The 20,441-nt window shown below is 32.5% G+C and overlaps 1 protein-coding gene across 4 annotated transcripts in view; it reads right to left on the reverse strand.

Annotated features, from left to right (window-relative positions):
• Positions 1-2,341: 2,341 nt before the first annotated feature.
• Positions 2,342-20,441, reverse strand: part of LOC147069768 (rho GTPase-activating protein 15-like) — a 198,042-nt gene continuing 179,942 nt past the window's right edge. For all 4 annotated transcript variants that reach the window (XM_085950522.1, XM_085950523.1, XM_085950520.1 and 1 more), the window contains 4 exons: positions 10,935-11,110; positions 9,608-9,746; positions 8,516-8,621; positions 2,342-7,663 (listed from right to left, as the gene is read on the reverse strand). In XM_085950522.1, coding sequence (XP_085806648.1) covers positions 7,471-7,663; positions 8,516-8,621; positions 9,608-9,746; positions 10,935-11,110 — 614 coding nt within the window. In that variant the 3' untranslated portion in view covers positions 2,342-7,470. The remainder of the gene's footprint in view (positions 7,664-8,515; positions 8,622-9,607; positions 9,747-10,934; positions 11,111-20,441) is intronic.

Below are 20,441 nucleotides of genomic sequence, written 5' to 3' on the forward strand. Positions count from 1 at the left end.
CATTTAAGGGAGGGGTGACAAAAACATGACGTAATATAGACAGGGGGATAAAAGGTTATGTGACGATTTGGGGGGGGGGGGTTAAAAAATAACCAAAATGGTGCGATGTCATGTGGGGACGGCCACTAAGTAAGGATTATTAAATTATTATTAAACTGGCGCTAGGGGCCGTTCAGGTCCATGGCCGACTGCACAACGTTTTTCCAGGCATCTCTGTCCAGCGCTCTCTCTTCCCAGTTGACTATCCCCAGCCTTTCCGCATCCCTTTGAATGTTGTCCGCCCATCTCCGTCGAGGGCGGCCAAGAGGTCGAGTGCCAGCTGGTGTGCCTTTGTAAATCCTATAGAGAGTTCTAGATCGTTCAGATCGTACAACGTGGCCCGCCCATCTGAGCCTTCTTGACCTCAGAATATTAGTGATTCTAGGTTGGTATCGGTCGAAGAGCTCAGCGTTTGTGCGGATGCGCCACCGGTGGTTCTCATTGACGGGTCCAAGTATTCTCCGGAGGATTCTGTTTTCAAACACTTGGAGCGCCTTTTCTTGTTTTTCTGTTAAACCCCACGTTTCACATCCATACATGACGATTGGCTTGATGACCACGTTATACACCCGGAATTTCGTTTTGATGGACAGCATTTTGGACCTGAACAGACGACTCAGCGCGAAGTACGCTGCATTTCCACTTCTCAGTCGGTCAGAGAGCTCTAGGGACATTTCATTTTTAGAGGTAATGTTGGAGCCCAAGTACTTGAAGAGAGAGGTTCTCTCGAACGAGGAGTTTCTTATTCCAATGTTTCCAGAGGGTTCAATGCCTCTTGTCATTTTCAAATACTTGGTCTTTCCCACATTTACTCGTAGATTCAACCTTTTCGCTGTGTCCTCCAGAGGAGTGAAAATATCTCTGACTTCTTCTTCAGATTCTCCGAGCACCACCAAATCATCTGCGTAGCCCAATATTTTATGGGACCCATTCAGGGTAACTCCACCTTCTGCTTTCAGAGCTTCTCTAACGGCTTTCTCTAAAGCTAAGTTGAACAGCATTGGTGATAAGGAGTCGCCTTGTTTTAGTCCTGCTGTCACCTTAAAAGATTCTGATATACTACCTTGCATATGAATTCTACTTCTGGATCCGTCCATGCATACTTTTATATAAGGATGTTTATATAAATAATAACACAATATAAATTGAAAAATAATCATTTTTATTCTTAGTGTCTATGTACTTACATAAATATGTATGTACTTAATTAGTTTGTTGATAATTATTATTCATATTGAAAACATTCACAGATTGAAACAATTTCACTATTAATCGACATTGTAACATTAAAATTTTGTATAAGCAAAATCCTAATGTAAAGAAATCAAGGGTACCTTGCACTATATAACAATTTTATTTATTTAATTTTTTTGTCCATATGAATTCTTGACAAAATTTTGGCCGTGCCCGGAAACTTATACGTATGCAGTTCACCGTATTACACTTCACCGTGAAACGTTGTATCGGAAATATATGGCCTTATATTAAAGACCGTCCAACCTCTTTGGGTCGTATAGTACCTACTGACATAAAATTCATGTCTAAATAAAACACGGTTCTTGTTGGTTTACACTTTACAGATAACCAGCAGCAAATAAATTTTGAAAATAGCCGATATTCTGGATTATTTGTTAGGTTAGGTTAGGTTTTCATTCTTGAATTATTCATGAATTTTGCCAAAATCAACTATGACAATTGAATTAATGTTCATATTGAATCTAATAAAATTGGAGACCGTATAGTATATGGTCATCTCTTTCCGATAAGAAAGCTCACGGCAAACTGTGCCACTGTTATATGTTTTACATACAATTTACATGTAGGTAACCAATTTTGGCAGGGTAATTACTATGTGGGACACTTCAAATATTACATTCTGGAGGAAAATAAAAGAACTTTAATAATAAAAAATTCAATTAAATAAATACGATAATTAAATGGACTATCATGAAAACAAATGAATCTTTTATATTAGGTAGGTAGGTATAAAGAATGAAAAAATAATAAACTAAAAATAATTTAGAGAAATATTTTTTTTAAATAAAAATATGATAATACTCGAATATAATCAATAAAATATAAATAACTCTTAACAGAATTAATTAAATTATGAATCTTTTGGACTAAAACATATTTAAAATATAGGCTATTAAAATAAAGTACCATGAGAACAATAAAAAAATATATACAATTTATTCCTTTAATGCATAAAAAAACTTAATATAAGTATATTTTTTATGAAAGCTTTTCTTTTACAAAAATAGCTATTATCACTTAGAATCTTTTTTAATATTATTTTGATCAAAAACAATTTTATTGTTACAATGCTTAGGATAAAAATATTCAAATCTTATTAAAAAAATCTTTGATATATTTGACAGCGAATTGTCAGGGTAACTACGATTATAATATATTTGAAACCGTTTGATTTATTACTACAAAAACAAAATAATCATTTTTAATATAACTAACTCTCTTTGGATAAATATATAATAATATTATGTAAACATAAAAATTATAAATCTCTCAAAATATAATATATTTATTAGAAATGTCAAAATTAATAAGGCAACCTTGAACTGGATTACATGTTATGATTGACTTAAGACATGCAACGGCTATTTTTGTATATCTGACATATATGTTAATATTATATATTATACTGTACATTAACTTTACAATTTAATTTTGATTGCACTAAGATAATATCACTAATTTCCTTGATATAATAACATATTGTGTAACTGATAAAGTTATATAACGTGGTAGTGCGGTAACAACCTTGCATAGGGGTGTTAAAATGTACAGACTGAAAATAAATGTCTCAAAAACAAGTACCTAGATCAGGGGTAGTCAACCTGGTTCTAACCGCCCACTAGTGGGCGTTCCAGCTTTCATGATAGGGGTTTTAAAAACATTCATTATGTTTTCATAAAATTCCCCGTGAAAATTTAAATGTCAGAAAATATAGTATTGATATCGCCCTCGCATAAGTTTAGTTCACGTTACGTAATCAATTAAATGTAATTTCATCACACGTCATGCTTCAATGTATGCAAAGTATGAATAAAAAGAAAGATTTAACTACAGTTAGTTGTTTTATAAATATTTATTCTGCCAAACTTAGCGAAAGTCTTACATAAAGTATTTGGTAAGTATTTATTATTATATTACACCATTACTGTGGAACTGGTGGGCGGTGAGAATATTTTACTACTAACAGACATACAAAAGTGGTCGATAGGTATAAAAAGTTTGACTACCCCTGAGCTAGATAGTCAAAACCTCTGAAAGGGACATTCCACAGAACATAGGCCCTGATGACTATAAGGGCTTCCATAATTTTATATATCTGGCATCTAATTTAAGCATTAAAAATCCACCCAATAGTAGGAAATAAATGTGTGCACATCTAAGCGACTGATGAAGTCAAAAATACTCATAAATACTACAGTGGTGAAGTGGTTAGAGCATGCCAGTTTGACGATCTGGGAGTCTTTTAATCCAGAATGAAACGCACTCCGAAACTTCTTCAGACAGTTCTCATCTATATTACATTACCAATAATAATTTTGAATCACGTGAATACAACGAAACGATCATGTCATTGTTATTTTGAACATTGAAAATAATCAAGTATATAAATAAGTATAATTCATAGCCAGTAAAGTGGCCATAAAAATGCGATTATTCAGTCCAATTCCGAAGTAATGAGAAAATGTACAAATTGCCTGTTTTACTTTCACATCTTCAGTATCCTGTTACATCGATTTTTTGCTGTTACGAAATTATTGGTAAATATTGAAAAAATATGCAAGAAAGGGAGGATAATGATTTTTCAAAACAGCGACCCAGTATTATTTTACTTAGTACTATACCACTCCTTATAACGGTTGTGAAACATGGTGCCAAGTTCATAAAGGAGAAAATAAATTTACACTGATTGAAAGTAAATCATTGTATAAAATTTTCGAGCCTTCACTAGAAAATGGGTTTTACCGAATATAAACCATGGAGATAGCCAAACTAACCTGAACAGCAAAACGTAATATTGAAAGAATACCCAGATGACAGGACACCAGGTTCATACCCACCCAGAAGATGTCTCACATAAAGACAAATGGAAATGCCTGGAAACTGGAGCAGAAGAAGTTGAAGAAACTGGAAGTTGAAGAAACCAAAATGAAGAACGAAGTAGGTAGAACAATTTGTACAATTATTATTTATTGCACATTTCTATCTAAAATTGTACAAATTTAATTTATCTATTGTATTAATCAATTCAAATGTCTTATCTAGAATATAAAAAAATACATTTATATATACAAATATATGAATAATCTGATATTTTACATTACATTTTTCACAAAAACTAAAATATTATAATATTATAAGATTTTTTTCAGTTCAATATAACATTAGATAATTATTATGGAATAAAATTGACTAAGGCAAGTGTTTACAATATGTTACCCATCCATATATCATGATTTAAAAGTCCTTACTTATTTGCTTTTTGATCACATTGCTTTTATATTATAATAACACTAAGAACATAATGCCACGTTTCCACTTATCAATTTTTGTTGCTCAACTTTCTGCTGTTGAATGTTGAAAAAGAAATTGAAAGAAATGTTCCCACATATAAATTTATTTAAGTTGAATCGATCGTCGTAACCAAGGTGGCGTTGAGTGATTTTGTTAATTTGTTAATGTCATTTCACCAGACTGCTTGAAAACGTTTTTTGGACCATAATACTTAATTTAGCAACTTAAAAACATGGCAGCCAATAATCAAAATATGCTGTTTCCACACACCGTTGCATTATCGACACGAATGATATATAATATATTCTACATTCTTTTTAGCACTGCAACAATGTGTCCCAATTACAGTAGTATTTATAGTAATATAAGTGAAACAATCACAGACACCTGGGCTTTGAGAGAATCACATAATTAATATTCTGTGACGTCACCGAGAATCTAACCCGGGCCCCGAACGAAAGGCCAGCACCTTACACACAGGATACAATGTTCAAAATTAAAAAGGATTCAATTCAACTAACAAATTAATCAAACTTTGTTGAAATTAATGTAGTTTCCAATAATTATCAATTTAGTTTGATCTGTCATTCAACAGACAGTTGAACATCAAAAATTTACATGTGGCAACGCGGCATAATGCAGAACCATATAATTTTATGTAGAAAGCTTAGCTAAGTAAAAATGAATACGTGTATTAAATAAGGCTCCAAGTACCAAAAAGTAGTATTGCCTGTAGTTACAAAATACCGAGTCATTGCAGTAAAATTTCATGAAGCAGACCTTTTGAAAAATGTGGTTTTACAGTGTGAAGCAATCACAGCAGCTTTTATAATTTTAGGTATTAAGAACTCGCAAGTGTCAACACACCATCGTCAGCTATTTTATATTGAATGAGGTTGACCACTGTATTGCTATTTACACCATTATAAATAAAACAGGCCAACGGACTTACAACGTCGACAGGTTTAAATAGTTTGCTGTATTTTTTTGACTTGCTTGGGGCACTTAGACCATAGTTGAAGTTATTGGCGTTAGTATGCAGAATACTTTTCTATAAAAACGTCAGTTTTTTTTTGTTTTTGGTACTTAGCGCCTTAATTAATACACATATTCAAATGATAAACAATTTGTGACAATACTAATAAACATATTGTCACATATTTAAACTAATTTTCAACTAGAGTATTCTTCAGAAATTAATTTAAAAACCATAAAAGAACTTTCTTTCGTCTTTCTAATGACTTTATATCTCTACGTATCTAAAAGAAATATTTCAGGACACATACATACACACTAGCTAAACTCCTGGCAATACCGGGTGAACTTAAAGAACAATCTATTCAAGAACCAGCAGTGATGCTGATTTTTCTGCTAAGCCATCTGGAACTCTTCCAATGACAATATTATAGTGCATAATTGCTGTACAAAAGCCAAATGGTCGATTTCAGTATGACAGAATGATATTGATTTCCACCCTCTAAGATCTGAGCAGTTTATTTAATTATATTATGTACCTAAAACTTTTAATAATATTTACAAGTTCATTATTATTATTATTATATATAAAGGAGGTTTTCTTTTTAGCAATATATACATACTGTGTTTTTTAACAATATTTTTAGGTAGGTAACAAAACTTTGAATGCACTTAAAAAGGTGGGATACATCATAATATGCCTGTATAGCCAATAGTATTGTATTAATATGTATTGTCAAAAACATGGCTCATTCAACCCTGATGATTTCAATAAAAAATTAATACCATTCATTCACATTGAATGAGATTAAAAGGTACCTAGTATTACCTAATATAAGACTTTTCATAAAATTTTAACATTTTACAACGTTTTTATTAGCACGTATTCTTATTTGTCCGGTGGTTGTTTATCCAGTACAAATCTTGCAATCGATTTTTAACTAACTTCCCAACTAGCTAGACATTTGAAACTTTTAGAATAATATATCACAATGCCAATGCATTCTTTTAATACTTTTAGCCATCTTTAAGTAGAATTGAATTCATTTTCAGTTAATTCTGTTTTGTATGAAAACTTATTTCGGAAGAAATCCGTAATCCAATCCACTATTATCGGTTGCTAAGTGGGTGGTCCTAGCAACTAAATTATTAATTTATACGTGCGTACTATGGAAATCAAAATGACATTTCAGTATTCTATATTTGTTTGTTTGTTTTTTATTTACTTCATGTCAAGTACAAGTTTGAGCATATTGAGCATATTGAGCATAATAATTCAACAGAAAATTTAAAAACGTTGTATATAAAAAGTTCTTTTTATCTTGTAATTATTTCATTTAAAATTCATACAGATTTAATATAATAATACTTATGATATTAAAAATAAAATTGTATTAAAAGCAGTGTTTTAAAAACTTTTCACGCCATGTAAGTAACCCTTTCGAAATATTGTTCACAGCATACAGCAGATGATTAATAATTGTATTTTTAACTCATGTCATAATTATTATTATGCATGTAATTTTGAATAAACAATTAACACATAGTATTATCTTGTAAAATCTCCTTGAGTACCACCAGGGTAATGCGAATCATACTTTGGGAATCACTTCAATAATGAACCAAAAAATAACGTAATCTGTGTTGGTATTCAAAATCAATAGATTTTGGTTAATAAAAAATTGGATTCATAGGGATCCAACATTCGTTACTACGACAATAACGAGACATTCAAAATCACTCAATGGGTGTTTGTACTTCACCACAATTTTCAGCCTTGTCTACCAATCCAGAGAAGGACTTTCACTCACAAGAGAGTATTCACATACAAAATAGAACAATGTATTTTACTCTGGTATAATAGTAACTAAATTATCTGTTAATGATGAGAATTCAGTAATGCGTTGACTATTTCCGCCGGCCTTCTTCCTTGAATATCCTGTCATAGTCTGCGAGGAAGGTCTCTATGACTTGGTTCTGCTGCAGGCAGTCGACTGCAATGTTGTGGGCGGCTTCCGACGGTGCCCAGAGTAAGGTGGGACCGAGGACTATCGCCAGGTTCGCTACGTGCATTCTGTTTTTGTCCTTTCTGTCTGTTACCCTGTGAAAAGATAATGAGAGAGCGTAAGGAACATAGTAGGTACTATTATGTACTCTTCCCGAGTTCGATTTCCGGGTCTGACAAAAGTTCACATGCTGATTTTCAATGTGTGTTTGAACCCCGAGTATGGACTTAATAGGTTGAGCGATTGGCTGACATCCATTTCTTGTAAAACAAAAATGTGTTAATATAACATCTTCTTTGTGGAACCCCACCTGATTCTCTTCCGAACATGGTGATGTTATGTGAAAACATCTTATTACTATCAAAGTATTGAATAATTAAATGTTATTTAGACAAAAAAAATTGTAATGGTCTATTTAATCTTAAGACTTTTTTGAATTCCACGGTTACAAAGTCTTAAGTGATACTTGCGACGTTAACTTTTTCACGGCTGAGAAAATTTTACTAGATACCTGTAGGTCCACTATTTTTAGAATAAATTAATACAATACACAACAATATGTTATTAAGTATAAAGATGTAAAATTACTAAATCAACATGTTTCTAAGGTGAGCATTTTCGTGAGATTTTTTGTGAGAATTTTCACACTTAAATGATAACTATTGTTTTGAAAATATACACGAACTGACAGAAAACTTGCACGATGTCGCGAGTTAACTCGCTTATGGCTTGACGGTACATATAAACATTGGCGATCTAACTCACTCGTGGCTGTCTCCGAGTTAAAGCGTCTAGTCCTCAAAATGAGCACATAAAAGCTTTCTTTATAAACATGTGTTATGTACTATACTTAGTGAAAGGCAGTTTTATGTGACATCGGCTACTGTTGCACTGCATTGACCAATATTCTAATGGAAACTTAGTAAAGTAGGTCTTGTAATAGTTACCTCAGTAAATGTTGTAGCAAGAATATAAGGGTCTGTTTGTTGCAATCGGGAAGGCTGTGAACAATCTCTCTAAACTCCTTTATCTTTGATTCATACACTTGATTTGCTATAATGAAGGAAAAGGTAAGTTCAATTAAAAATCATAATATTAAATTAGTATAATCATTAATAATTTACTTATGAAATTTGTAGGTTATGTTGCATTGATTGTATTGCTAATATTGTCGCTTTACTATGCAAACCTTCTATGTCTGTTATTTAAGGTACACTCTTTTTTGATATATCGTAAACTCCCAAACATTTACATAAAACAGACAGATGGTTTGCAAACCTAGTAAGATGACGACATGTACCTTCTCTATAATTTGGAGAAACAACAAGGAACTAAACACATTTATTCAAATTATCTGAATTATATATGACCACCCCAATATCTTTGACATCATAATGGTACACATATGGTACCTAGGTACATATATTTGGATGCAAGTCAATTATGTCTATAGAAGATAAATTCTTTTTATTTAAAAAGGCCCATGAGTGAAACACAAAATTGTGAGGCACTTGTTTTATGTTATGAATAATTAATACTCGTATGTTTATGTGAATAGTAAGTATTTTTCTTTATATATTTCTAGTCAAATAGAGTAATTTTATGCTTCCAGTGTACAATAATTAGTGTACAATAATTAGTGTACAATCATATAACGACAATTAAGGAGCTCAGGATTAAAAAGATCCAAATGCATAATACAATGATGGAATGGGCCGTAATAACAGTATGTGTATATTATAAGCTCCACTCTTCGGAATCCCATACACTCAGCTTAGAAGTGAAAATTAAATGAGAAATTACTTTTAAGGGTAGGTGGTGATGTGAAAACTGGATACCGTTAACTTTTTTTTTATTTATAGTCACTTATACACTTTTATTCTTCAGTCCATCTTTTATTGAAATAAAAGAAAACATATTTTTTTTAATTCGTTACATATAACTTTGAAACCTAACCTAACCTAACCAAAAATGTTACATACACCTTTGTAACATTTGAACAGTTTTAAACATGTACAAATTAAATGTAAATAGCTTACCACTGGCGTTTAAGGATCTCTGGAAAAGTCTGCAGGGTATCAAAGGTTCTTTGAGCTCTCTGAAGAATAACTTTAGTGCACCTGTCAAGACATGAACGTCGACCTCCTTCTCCATAATCGACAAATTATTTTGATCCACCTGTAAGAAATATGAATTTGAATTATGCAAGAACAAATCTGTATTTTGGAACAGATGTTAGTACATGTATGTATGTACAGTGACATCCCTGGGCAAAGTGCTGCCCTTAGCAGACTTGGAATCAGTTGCGAAGGGTGGAAGTAGGCTGTTAAGATCCGACATAAATAGTTCACAAAAGACTTTGTCAGTCATTCTCATTTGTTTTCATTGAAGATAATTTGCAAGATGATGCTGGTTATTTTTTAAATTTAACTAAACCCTGCCTAAATCAAAGCATAATAGTTTAGGTATGCTATGGGCGATACGACAAAATTAGTGCACACTTTTCAGTCATCCTTATTTATTTTCGTTGAATTAATAATACATATTACACATGGCGTTGGTTAGTTTTTTTAAATTCATTAAACCCTGCCTATCCAAACCATAATCGATAACAATTAATATACTTCTATCTATAAAATATCTAAAATAACGTACGAGTTAATGACGTTATTTTAGATATTTTATATAATAAGAAGAATATTTTTTTATCTTTTATGGTCTTGCAAATTGTTTCATTAGTTCAATGAAAACAAATATGTATGACTGACAAAGTTTAGTGTGGACTATTTATGTCGGATCCAGCCTACCTCTACCCTTCGCCACTGGTATTCAGACCCATGAGTCAGATAAGTCAAATTTACATATATGAAGCGCCTAGTTTTAAAAGCCCCTAAAACGGTTTTTGAAAATTTTTGAGGTAGATATGTATTTAGATGGATATTTTTGTTACCTATATGATGGCCAAAGATTGAACTTTAAAAAATGCTAAAAACCGTCAATACATATGATCGAAAATTGGGGTAAATTTCAAAACCCGCTAAAATGGTCGGGTGTGCTTTTCAAATACCCCTAAAATGGAAAGCCAAATTACCCTTTAGAATGTAACAAATTAAAAAATAAATACATAAAGATTACAGATTTAATAGATATGATTTTTTCTCAGTTTTCTCAAAACTACCTAAAATCGTTTTAGGGGCTTTTGAAACAAGGCGCTTCGTATGTGGCTTTACAATCATCAATATGAGTGTTGTTATTATTGTCACCAAGTGTCTAACTTGATGTAAGGCTTTCAATTAATTATTTCAAATGCGTGTAGATTTGGCATATCTTCAGTATGCATTACCACATTCAACTATAATACCTTACCTCCAATCTAATCTTCTGGACTTGACTCAAGTTTCCACTGGCCCTGTACAGTCCGTCAGACGTCATGTTTTCCTCCGTAGACTCGATGACCTCCACGCACCGTATCACAAACTCCGGGATTCGAGGATCAGTCTTCGGGCACACTTCCTCCAGGGACTGGCCGAACACTGGCTCGTCTACAAGGTAAAAAAATGCAAAATATAATATAAACTAAATAGGGATTGCATTACCGGTATTCCAGTATTTATCAATACCGAAATACCGGTTTTAAAAATTCAAAATACCGGAATTTTCGGTAGGTACCTACCTATTAAGAAAGCACATTCGTTTACGTTTTTGAAAATGAATTATAAGTTATGTGCTACTAAATAGGCAAATATATTGACTGAATCAAATATAGATGAAATAATAATAAAACAAAATTAATCAAATATATTGATAATATAATAATTATTGTCGCGATGAATTATCATAATATTTCGAAATAGAAAACATCCGTGACAAATATTCAATTATTGTATACCTAATTTATTGGTGACTGTACAAGCGTTGAATTTAAGAAACTTTTCCTGCAGCCGGATTTATTGCACTTGATGAACTAGTCTTTTTAAGGACTTTTGTTAAAATTATTAATATATATAAGTATTCAAATTCAACATAATAAATGTAGGTATGTAGGTTTTTGCTATAAATAATGGGTACTGTTCGGTTATACGGAATACAGCGGAAAACGCATTTTGAAAATAGCCGATAAACTGGATTATTTGTTAGTTTGGGTTAGTTTAGTTTAGGTTAGGTTGGGTTAGGTTAGGTTAGGTTTGGTTAGGTTAACCTAACAAATAATCCAGTTTATCGGCTATTTTCAAAATGCGTTTTCCGCTGTATTCCGTATAACCGAACAGTACCAAATAATGTTTTAAAGATATTTTAATAGCTATATCTACTGATAAGTACATACTTCTATTTTTCTTAATATGCTATCGAATACCAGTATTAATACCGGCATTCAATAAGATATACCGAAAAACCGGCATTGGCGTTTTCATTCGGTATTGCAATCCCTAAAACTAAGGTAAATTTCCAAGCCATCAGTTGCCCCTCCGTGACAGAGCATGTTAGAAGCATCTTGGGATATTTTTTTACGATGATTGCTTGATAGTAATTAGCTATTCGCTTCATGTCACCCATATCCAAGATACAAATATATGTCATACTCATAGGTATTCATTGAATAAATTTTGTGAATGATTTTCAAAAAGGGTGGGGAACCTGCGGCCTTTTGAATGAATACAAAATTTGCATTTTTTTTAAAGAATAGCAAAATATAATGACGTGCAGTACGCCTAATTAAAGTTTCTTAAATGCGGCTTTATTTATAATACAGCTAAATTAATGAGGTCTTCCAACTTGACAAGGCTTCCAACACCACTATTTCTGACGACAAGAAATAAATTGTCGTTATAATACTTATTTGTTTAGGTATATTCCAATATGATCAATTTTCAGAATTCCGCACTCTTGTCCGACCCTCAATCACCACGCGGCGATGCTACTACGAATGATCTACACGCTGTCTGAAAAGACGTGACGCTGAGCATGTGCGATTGACGTGACCTTGTGTGTGCACTATACCAGGTATGGAGCGTTGTATTTCATAATAGTTTTCTCATCAATTCCCAAATGTACCTGCACTCAGACAAAGAAATCTGATTTGGCAATTGACTTAGCTACCTAGCTAAGTAGTTAATAATTGTAGTTTTTCAATCAAAAGTTATTTGTCATGAATCCATATTCTATCTATTATTTACGATATAATCTCCTTTTAAAAGTTCGTCCATCGACATGATTAATACTTACGTCTGTTCGGATTCTCAAACAATATCTACCTTCAGTACTGAACTTGTCTATTGACAACCTATTTATAATATCCATTTGGACTTTTACATAATTATTATGTTTCATTTTGTTTTATTATTAAATAATCTATTTACGTATTGTAACATTATGTATGTTATATTATTTTATATATTTAACTGTAAACACCGGTGGCGAATGGTGGAGGTAGGCTGTTAAGATCCACCATAAATAGTGCACACTAAACCTTGTCAGTCATACGTATTTGTTTTCATTCAACCAATACTACAGATATTCACAGGTGGTATTAGTTAGTTTTTAAAATTCAAATAAACCATGCGAAAACCAAACCATACAAAATAATAGTCATAAACATATTTGTTTATCTATAAAATATCTAAAATTATACCACAGAATAATATTTTTTATCTATTATAGTTTGGTTTTGACAGGGATTAATCAATTTAAAAAAAAACTAACCAACAACATATTACTTATGTATTTCTAATTCAACGAAAACAAACAAGTATGAATGAAAAGGTGTGCACAATTTTGTCAGATCACCCAGAATATATCAAAGCTATTATGGTTTGGTTAGGCAGGGTTAAATTGATTTTTAAAAACTAACCAACACCATCTCTAAATAAATTGTAGTCTTAGTTCAATGAAAACAAATACGTATGACTAACAAAGTTTAATGTGCACTATTTATGCCGGATCTAGCCTACTATCACCCTTCACCACTGGTAAACACGTATGATTATTGTATGTAGGTATAACTCTAGTGGTTATACCATTTACAAAGGACAAATTTCACAATAAAACTAAAATAATACCTACTTTCGGGTAAAATATTCGAAGTTTACGCGAATTCTAGATTATTTATTATATGGGAATTTTTGTTTTTCTCTTTCTTATATGGCTACTGCCTACTTATCTTTTAGACAGGCAATTTTGTAAAACCGTAAATAATGTAGGTACGAAATAAATGTTTGTAGAAATGAAATTGCTTATAAACTCTTTATCTACGAAAATTGTATGATATATTATAATAGAATAATAGATTGAGAGTATCTTTTTCATATTTACTCCAGACGGAGCATAATATTTATAAATCGAATAATGTAAGAATGAACAGAAGTAAGCACTAACCAAATTTTGCGGTCGATCGCAGTCAGGATTAGGGAATCCAATCCCGAGCCAAAATTCTGATCCCGGGATTTCGGGATTACAATTTGACAATCCCGGGATTGGCATTTTTTTCATTGTTAATATAATTTTTTTTATACTTACAAATAACATTGATAAAATCGGTCAAAAATAAATCCAGTATAATTTATACTATTTAAGACATTTATTGTTAATATTGTATACGTTCAATCTTGGAAATACATAAGTTTAATGGAGTAAATAATATTGTAATATAAATAATAATGTAAATTTAATATGAGATTGCTGTTTCTGATAGTAAAGACTTACCGAATGGGTTAGCGAGACTTAAAATAGTAAAGCAAATCATGGTGTACTTATGGCCTTTCTGCTTCATAAATCTAATTAGTCAGCCAAATATGAAACTGCCGTAAAACGTATGAGATCATGGTGGAATTACTTTATTAATAGTGCGAAGCATTGTTTTTTTTTCAATCTTTCTAATTTTTATTAATTTATGTGAAAAAATTAAATGAATCGGCAACTTACACATGGGTATAAATCAAACTTCATTAAAACTCAGTTTATTTGTAATGTAGTTATTTGTTATTAAAAGTATTTTTTCTGTTATATTTTCGTTTTTATTTTATTTTCCATAAAAATTGATAAAAAAATCAATCCCGAAAGTTTCGGGATTATGTTTATCAATCCCGGGATTCATAGGTATCGAAAATAGGTCGGGATCCCGGGATTGGAATCCCTAGTCAGGATGTCAATACGCATTTATAAATCAATGCCGAGATAATTAGAAATAATGTTTTATGTACTCTTTTACGTCATGTTTATGCTATCGGCACAATGTGGGGACTTCAAAATTCTATCAAAAGATTGAAGAAAGAAAATATTACAAAGTATTGCCTGACAGGCCTGGGTATATACCTACCTATATGAAAGCAACGTAGGTATATATTTACATAACCTAGAGTTTTATATTAAAACTATGAAACGCATAATACTTTTGTTAGCTGAATCATTAGATATCTTAATTGTACATGAAATAGATCAGTGATGATGAACCTATCATACGCGGGCATAGGTCGAATTTTGTATGCAGAAGTCGAGTATGTTTCGAGATGTACCTAAATTCAATATGGACGTGTCTAAAAACTACTGATTATTTAAAATTTCCTTGATCTCACAATACTAGCTACTTACACTAACGGCGTCCTAATAGGTTTCCGACCATGTCCGATCCTAATAGGATCATATAGCCCTCCACAGAGTAGAGGTTTGTATTAACAGATTTTGTTTTTTACGAGAAATGGATGTCAGCCACTTGCTCAACCTATTAGGTCCATACCCTGACTCACACTCAAATTGAAAAACAATATGTGTACTTGCCAGACTCAGGATTCGAACCTGAGACCTGGTCCTGGAAACCTGGTCCTAATAGGCTACACAACAATTATTATTAATTTAAATGATTGGAACTCGTTTTTCTTTATTTTTTTTTCTCTAGGGCTTAACATAATGATTGCGAATTACTATTTTCGTCGATGAACTATATCAAATCTAAAAAAAAATCAATAATAACGCAATTTGATAAGCATTTCATGTGTGACCTATTAGTTTAAATTGTCGCAATTATATAGGATCGTAGCATAATTGGTTAATGTACAGTTGGCGTGATACCAGTGGTTATATGTGTTCAAACCCGTCGAGCATCGTATTTTTTTCAAGCATGATTTTTTCTAGCCGTTATAATATACCTATCTGATGTGTTTTCAAGTTATGTATGTTCCATATATGCATTATAAATGGAATGTTACATTCTCAAAATCTTGTGAAATATTCGTTGAATAAAAGTAATGGTTTATTAAATACGCTGTATAGTTACCGAGGTATTATTACGTTTTTCTTAGCTCGTATTCTTATTTGTCCGGTGGTTCTTTGTCCGGTACAAATCTTGCAATCGATTTTTAACTAACTTCCCGACTAGCTAGTCATTTGAAACTTTTATAATATATCAGAACACGATACCAATGCATGTTTTTAATACTTTTAGCCATCTTTAAGTAGAATTGAATTCATTTTCAGTTAATTCTGTTTTGCATGAAAATTTATTTCGACACCATTATTGGTTGCTAGGGGTCTGGGGTCCTAGCAACTAAATTATTAATATATACGTGCGTCACTATAGAAATCAATATGACATGTCAAAATGACATTTCAGTATTATTTCTATCAAATACATTTTTTTTATCGTTTAAGCAAGCCAAGTTAAGTTTACATGATTCAACAGAAAATTTAAAAATTTTGTATATATAAAGTTCTTTTTATCTTATAATTATTATATTAACAAACTGTTTTAAAAAATATCTCTAACATTATTTTATTTAATAATATAACCTTCCCCTTAACTTAGGTAAGTACAAGAAAACCTGTTACAATATACAATTAATATTAACGATAATACCTACAATATCACTCCCCAATATATCCAATTGAAAAAAATACTATACATACATTATTAGATAAACTAATTTCCACATAATGTGTAATATACCATAACATATTAGGCTGTTTAACAGTGGCTAATATTATATATAATTCATTCATTCATCGATTTTCTAACATATTATTCATTCATAGATATATTCATAACATAACATTACCCCAAACTACAAATTATTACCAATCACAACCCAGCAAAGTCAATAATAATAAAAAAAACATACGTAATAATTTTATAACCGCAATCGACCCCATATCGAAATACCATATCATAGACTATAGAGAGACTAACTAAATAATGACACACATAAATGGATAATGGCTATGATGTCATGCCATAGATAACAACACAATCACAACAACAATCACATAATAATCGGATTAGGTGACCCACACACGATGCAATTTAAAAAATCGTTATGTTATAAGTTGTACAGCCTTCGCGACATAATATATTATTTATTTTTCAATCTATGGATCTACATTATTTATATAGTAGGTAGGGTATAACCGCGTCGTAATATATAGTTGGATAAATAATATATCATAAACGAGAACTAATCTAGGTGCATAAATGAATCCGTAGCTCAAGCGTGACACAGCGACTAAGAAGGTATAAAATATAATTTGCGAAACTATAAACGTTTATTACACTCGCCTGTATGCGAGTTAAAATCAAGTATGTAAGCATAATGTTTGAAACTTTCGTTTGTTTGTTTGTTTGTTTTTTATCGTATAGATGCGTAGGTTTCCACCGTGCATACTTCTTCCTTCTTTCCTCAACGTTTCGGGTTCGTTGCAGATGCCGTCTCAACAGTCAAAACTGTCTATCTCGTTCTAAAATGTATCACAGCCAAAAGAGGTGCTGTTAAAACATTGCACTTATTTTAACAATTACAACTACATAACTTACTGTAATTGTTAGAATAATTGCTAATACTTCGATACAAACCTACCCTAGATAGCTGCTGTAGCGACCGAAAGCAGTCTTGTGTATAGAATAGATGCGCTGGTTTTAGTTTTTGCTATTTTCTTAAATAATTTATAAAAAAGTCTATGTCTCTTTTCTTTTCGGTTATCTGCTCACACATTTCCTTTGATTCTTCTAACACAGGGTTTCCCAAACTATGTTCCGCCGAACCTGAATAGGTGTTCCGCGATCATAAGGTTTTATACACCGCAACACATTGAAAGATCTTCTACTAAGTAGAAGTAAAATAAGTAAAACTAAAATAATTAAAGAATCTAAATGTTCCGTTAAAATTTCCGAGTTTGCGAAGTATTCCATTGCAGAAAAAGTTTGGGAAACCCTGTTCTAATAATATTGTGAAGGAATCCAGTAGAATGTAATAATACTAATAATTTTCATATAGTATGAAGTTGTTTGTATAAATTTGTTAAATATTTTTTAAATCTCAACTAGGTATAAATTTTTTGAAACATTCATCAATATAACAAAATCAACGCTCTTCTGCCATCCGTAATGGGAACAATGGTTACATGTAAATTGTACGTAAAACATTTCACCGTGAGCTTTCTTATCGGAATGAGATGACCGTATACTATACGGTCTCAATTTTATTTCATTCAATATGAACATTAATTCTATTATCATAGCTGAATTCAAGAATGAAAACCTAACCTAAAAGCTAACAAATAATCCAGTATATCGACTATTTAAAAAAGTGTTTGCTGCTGGCTTCCTGTACACCGACAAGAACCGTGTTTTATTTAGTACTATTTGTGTTTTATGACAGTACTATACGACCCAAAGAGGTTGGACATTCTTTAATATACGGCCATATATTTCCGATAGAACATTATTTCACGGTGAATAGTGTGATGTGGAATAATAATGTATTTAGCGATAATGAACGCGTTTACATGTTTTCGTTTAAATGGCATGACGTAACAATAATTGCATTATACACCTACTGAAGGGTGGTGAAGGAGGAGGGTGTCTAATGCAAAGAGTGAGGATGTACCTACAGTAACAAGAACACACGTTCCTGCACGAAAGGGTCCGGAAATCGATAACTTCCGGTTACCCATTCAAATAATCGATACGACACGGCTTCTGTGCATGCAGTCGATTTGAATGCCGGCGCGACTGTTCTTCGAGCACGCTATATGAAAATCTACTAATTTTATCTCTAGCTACCTATATCAGCGAAGGGTAAAACTGCTATGTGGGTTAGCGGGTTTTTCGTTTATTTATCGTTAGGGGTGCACATTAACATACGATTTTGTAGACACTTAAGCGTGATTGAGATTGAGAAAACCCTTAACCCTCCTATTTTCAAAGCAGTTTTTATTGAAAAAAATACAAGATAAAAAGAACTTTTTATATAAGTACCTACAACGTTCAAACAATCATATAAACTTGACTTGACTAGCTTAAGCGATCAAATAATTTGTACTTTATAGAAATAATACTGAAATGTCATATTGATTCCATAGTAACGCACGTATATATTATTATTAATTTAGTTGCTAGGACCCCAGACCGCTAGCAACCAATAATGGTGTCGATAACTTTTCATACAAAACAGAATTAGCTGAAAATGAATTCAATTCTACTTAAAGATGGCTAAAGGTATTTAAAAAATGCATTGGCATCGTGTGCTGATAAATTATAAAAGTTTCAAATGTCTAGCTAGTCGGGAAGTTAGTTAAAAATCAATTATTGCAAGATTTGTACCGGACAAAGAACCACCGGACAAATAAGAATACGAGCTTAGAAAAACGTTGTAAAAAAGTTTAAAAATGGAGACAAATAGTGTTACTCTGCAAAATTCAATGAAGTAGCACAGGCAGATTTTGAAAAATACCAATTGGTACATTCATGGCCCCGACAAGGGGGGCTGACAGGGCACTAGCCTGGGGGCCTGGACTCAGGAAGGGCCCGGTGTGGCGAGTGGACCAGATAAGTGAGATAAAAACAAACCACAAATTTGCTCTAATAGTAAGAAAAAGTGTTTGTACGATACAATTTTTAATTGTGTATCGATACTCGACAACTCCACAATTTAAATGGATGTATTAAAATATACAAAAAAAACACTAAATACACACATTAATTTTACCGCGTACACTATTTGGAAAACGGTACTGTAGCGCATCACCTTAGCGATAGGTAGGGCGATCCGACAAAGATCTTAGCATGGGGGCCGGCTTCGGGGTGTGGGGGCCATGGGTACATTAGTAACTTGTACCCTGTTTACACGTGCATGGATTTACCGTTGACAATACCCGTACGTATCACCGCTGTCATATCAAGAAAATGCACGACGTGTAAACACGTATTATTACAAGATTGCACGCATGGATCAAAAAAGTTCAGCATCTTCTGAAGTTTAACAGTTAGAACTTGTGAGATATCTGCGCCTGCGCAGTATAACGATAGAGGAGAACCTGCTGGAGAAAAACGAACTACACCGTGCAGAGCATTATTGGCGTTTACCAATTTTCACAACCAATCAAATAGCACCCTAAAATGACAACAACGCGTCTCGCTCAAGCTTGAAGAGTGAGATTGGCGAGACAGTCAGCATTTGTACGTGTAAACAGTTATTATCGCGATAGTTGAATTTATACGTTATTGGTGCCCGTAAATCCATGCACGTGTAAAGGCGCTATAAGTTAAGTAAGCCAACAGGATACAAATATTAAATTGAATTCGTATAAGAGTGGGACACAGACTCACATCGTTCATTTTCCGGGTGAGTATTCTCGCCGTTAAGCTATCGATCCGTCTATGATTCGTGCGAATTATTTATATTAACTACGTTTTATCTGTTGGACTTCAAATTTCTCTAATAGAAAGGCAATCGGCTCTGGATATCAAGATACTGGAAAATATTAACAGATGGCAGTACCACATGTCAAGATTGTCATACGTTTTCTCCCTGTCTACCTCTCTACGTTTCATACGTTTACGTGTATCTTCTGTCTTACTGTCTGTGAGCTACTGCATCAGCCTGGCGGAGT

This window comes from Rhyacophila brunnea, unplaced genomic scaffold, assembly GCF_057557595.1.
Source record: "Rhyacophila brunnea isolate RB1 unplaced genomic scaffold, BYU_Rbru_1.0 scaffold_23, whole genome shotgun sequence".
Lineage (NCBI taxonomy): Eukaryota > Metazoa > Arthropoda > Insecta > Trichoptera > Rhyacophilidae > Rhyacophila > Rhyacophila brunnea.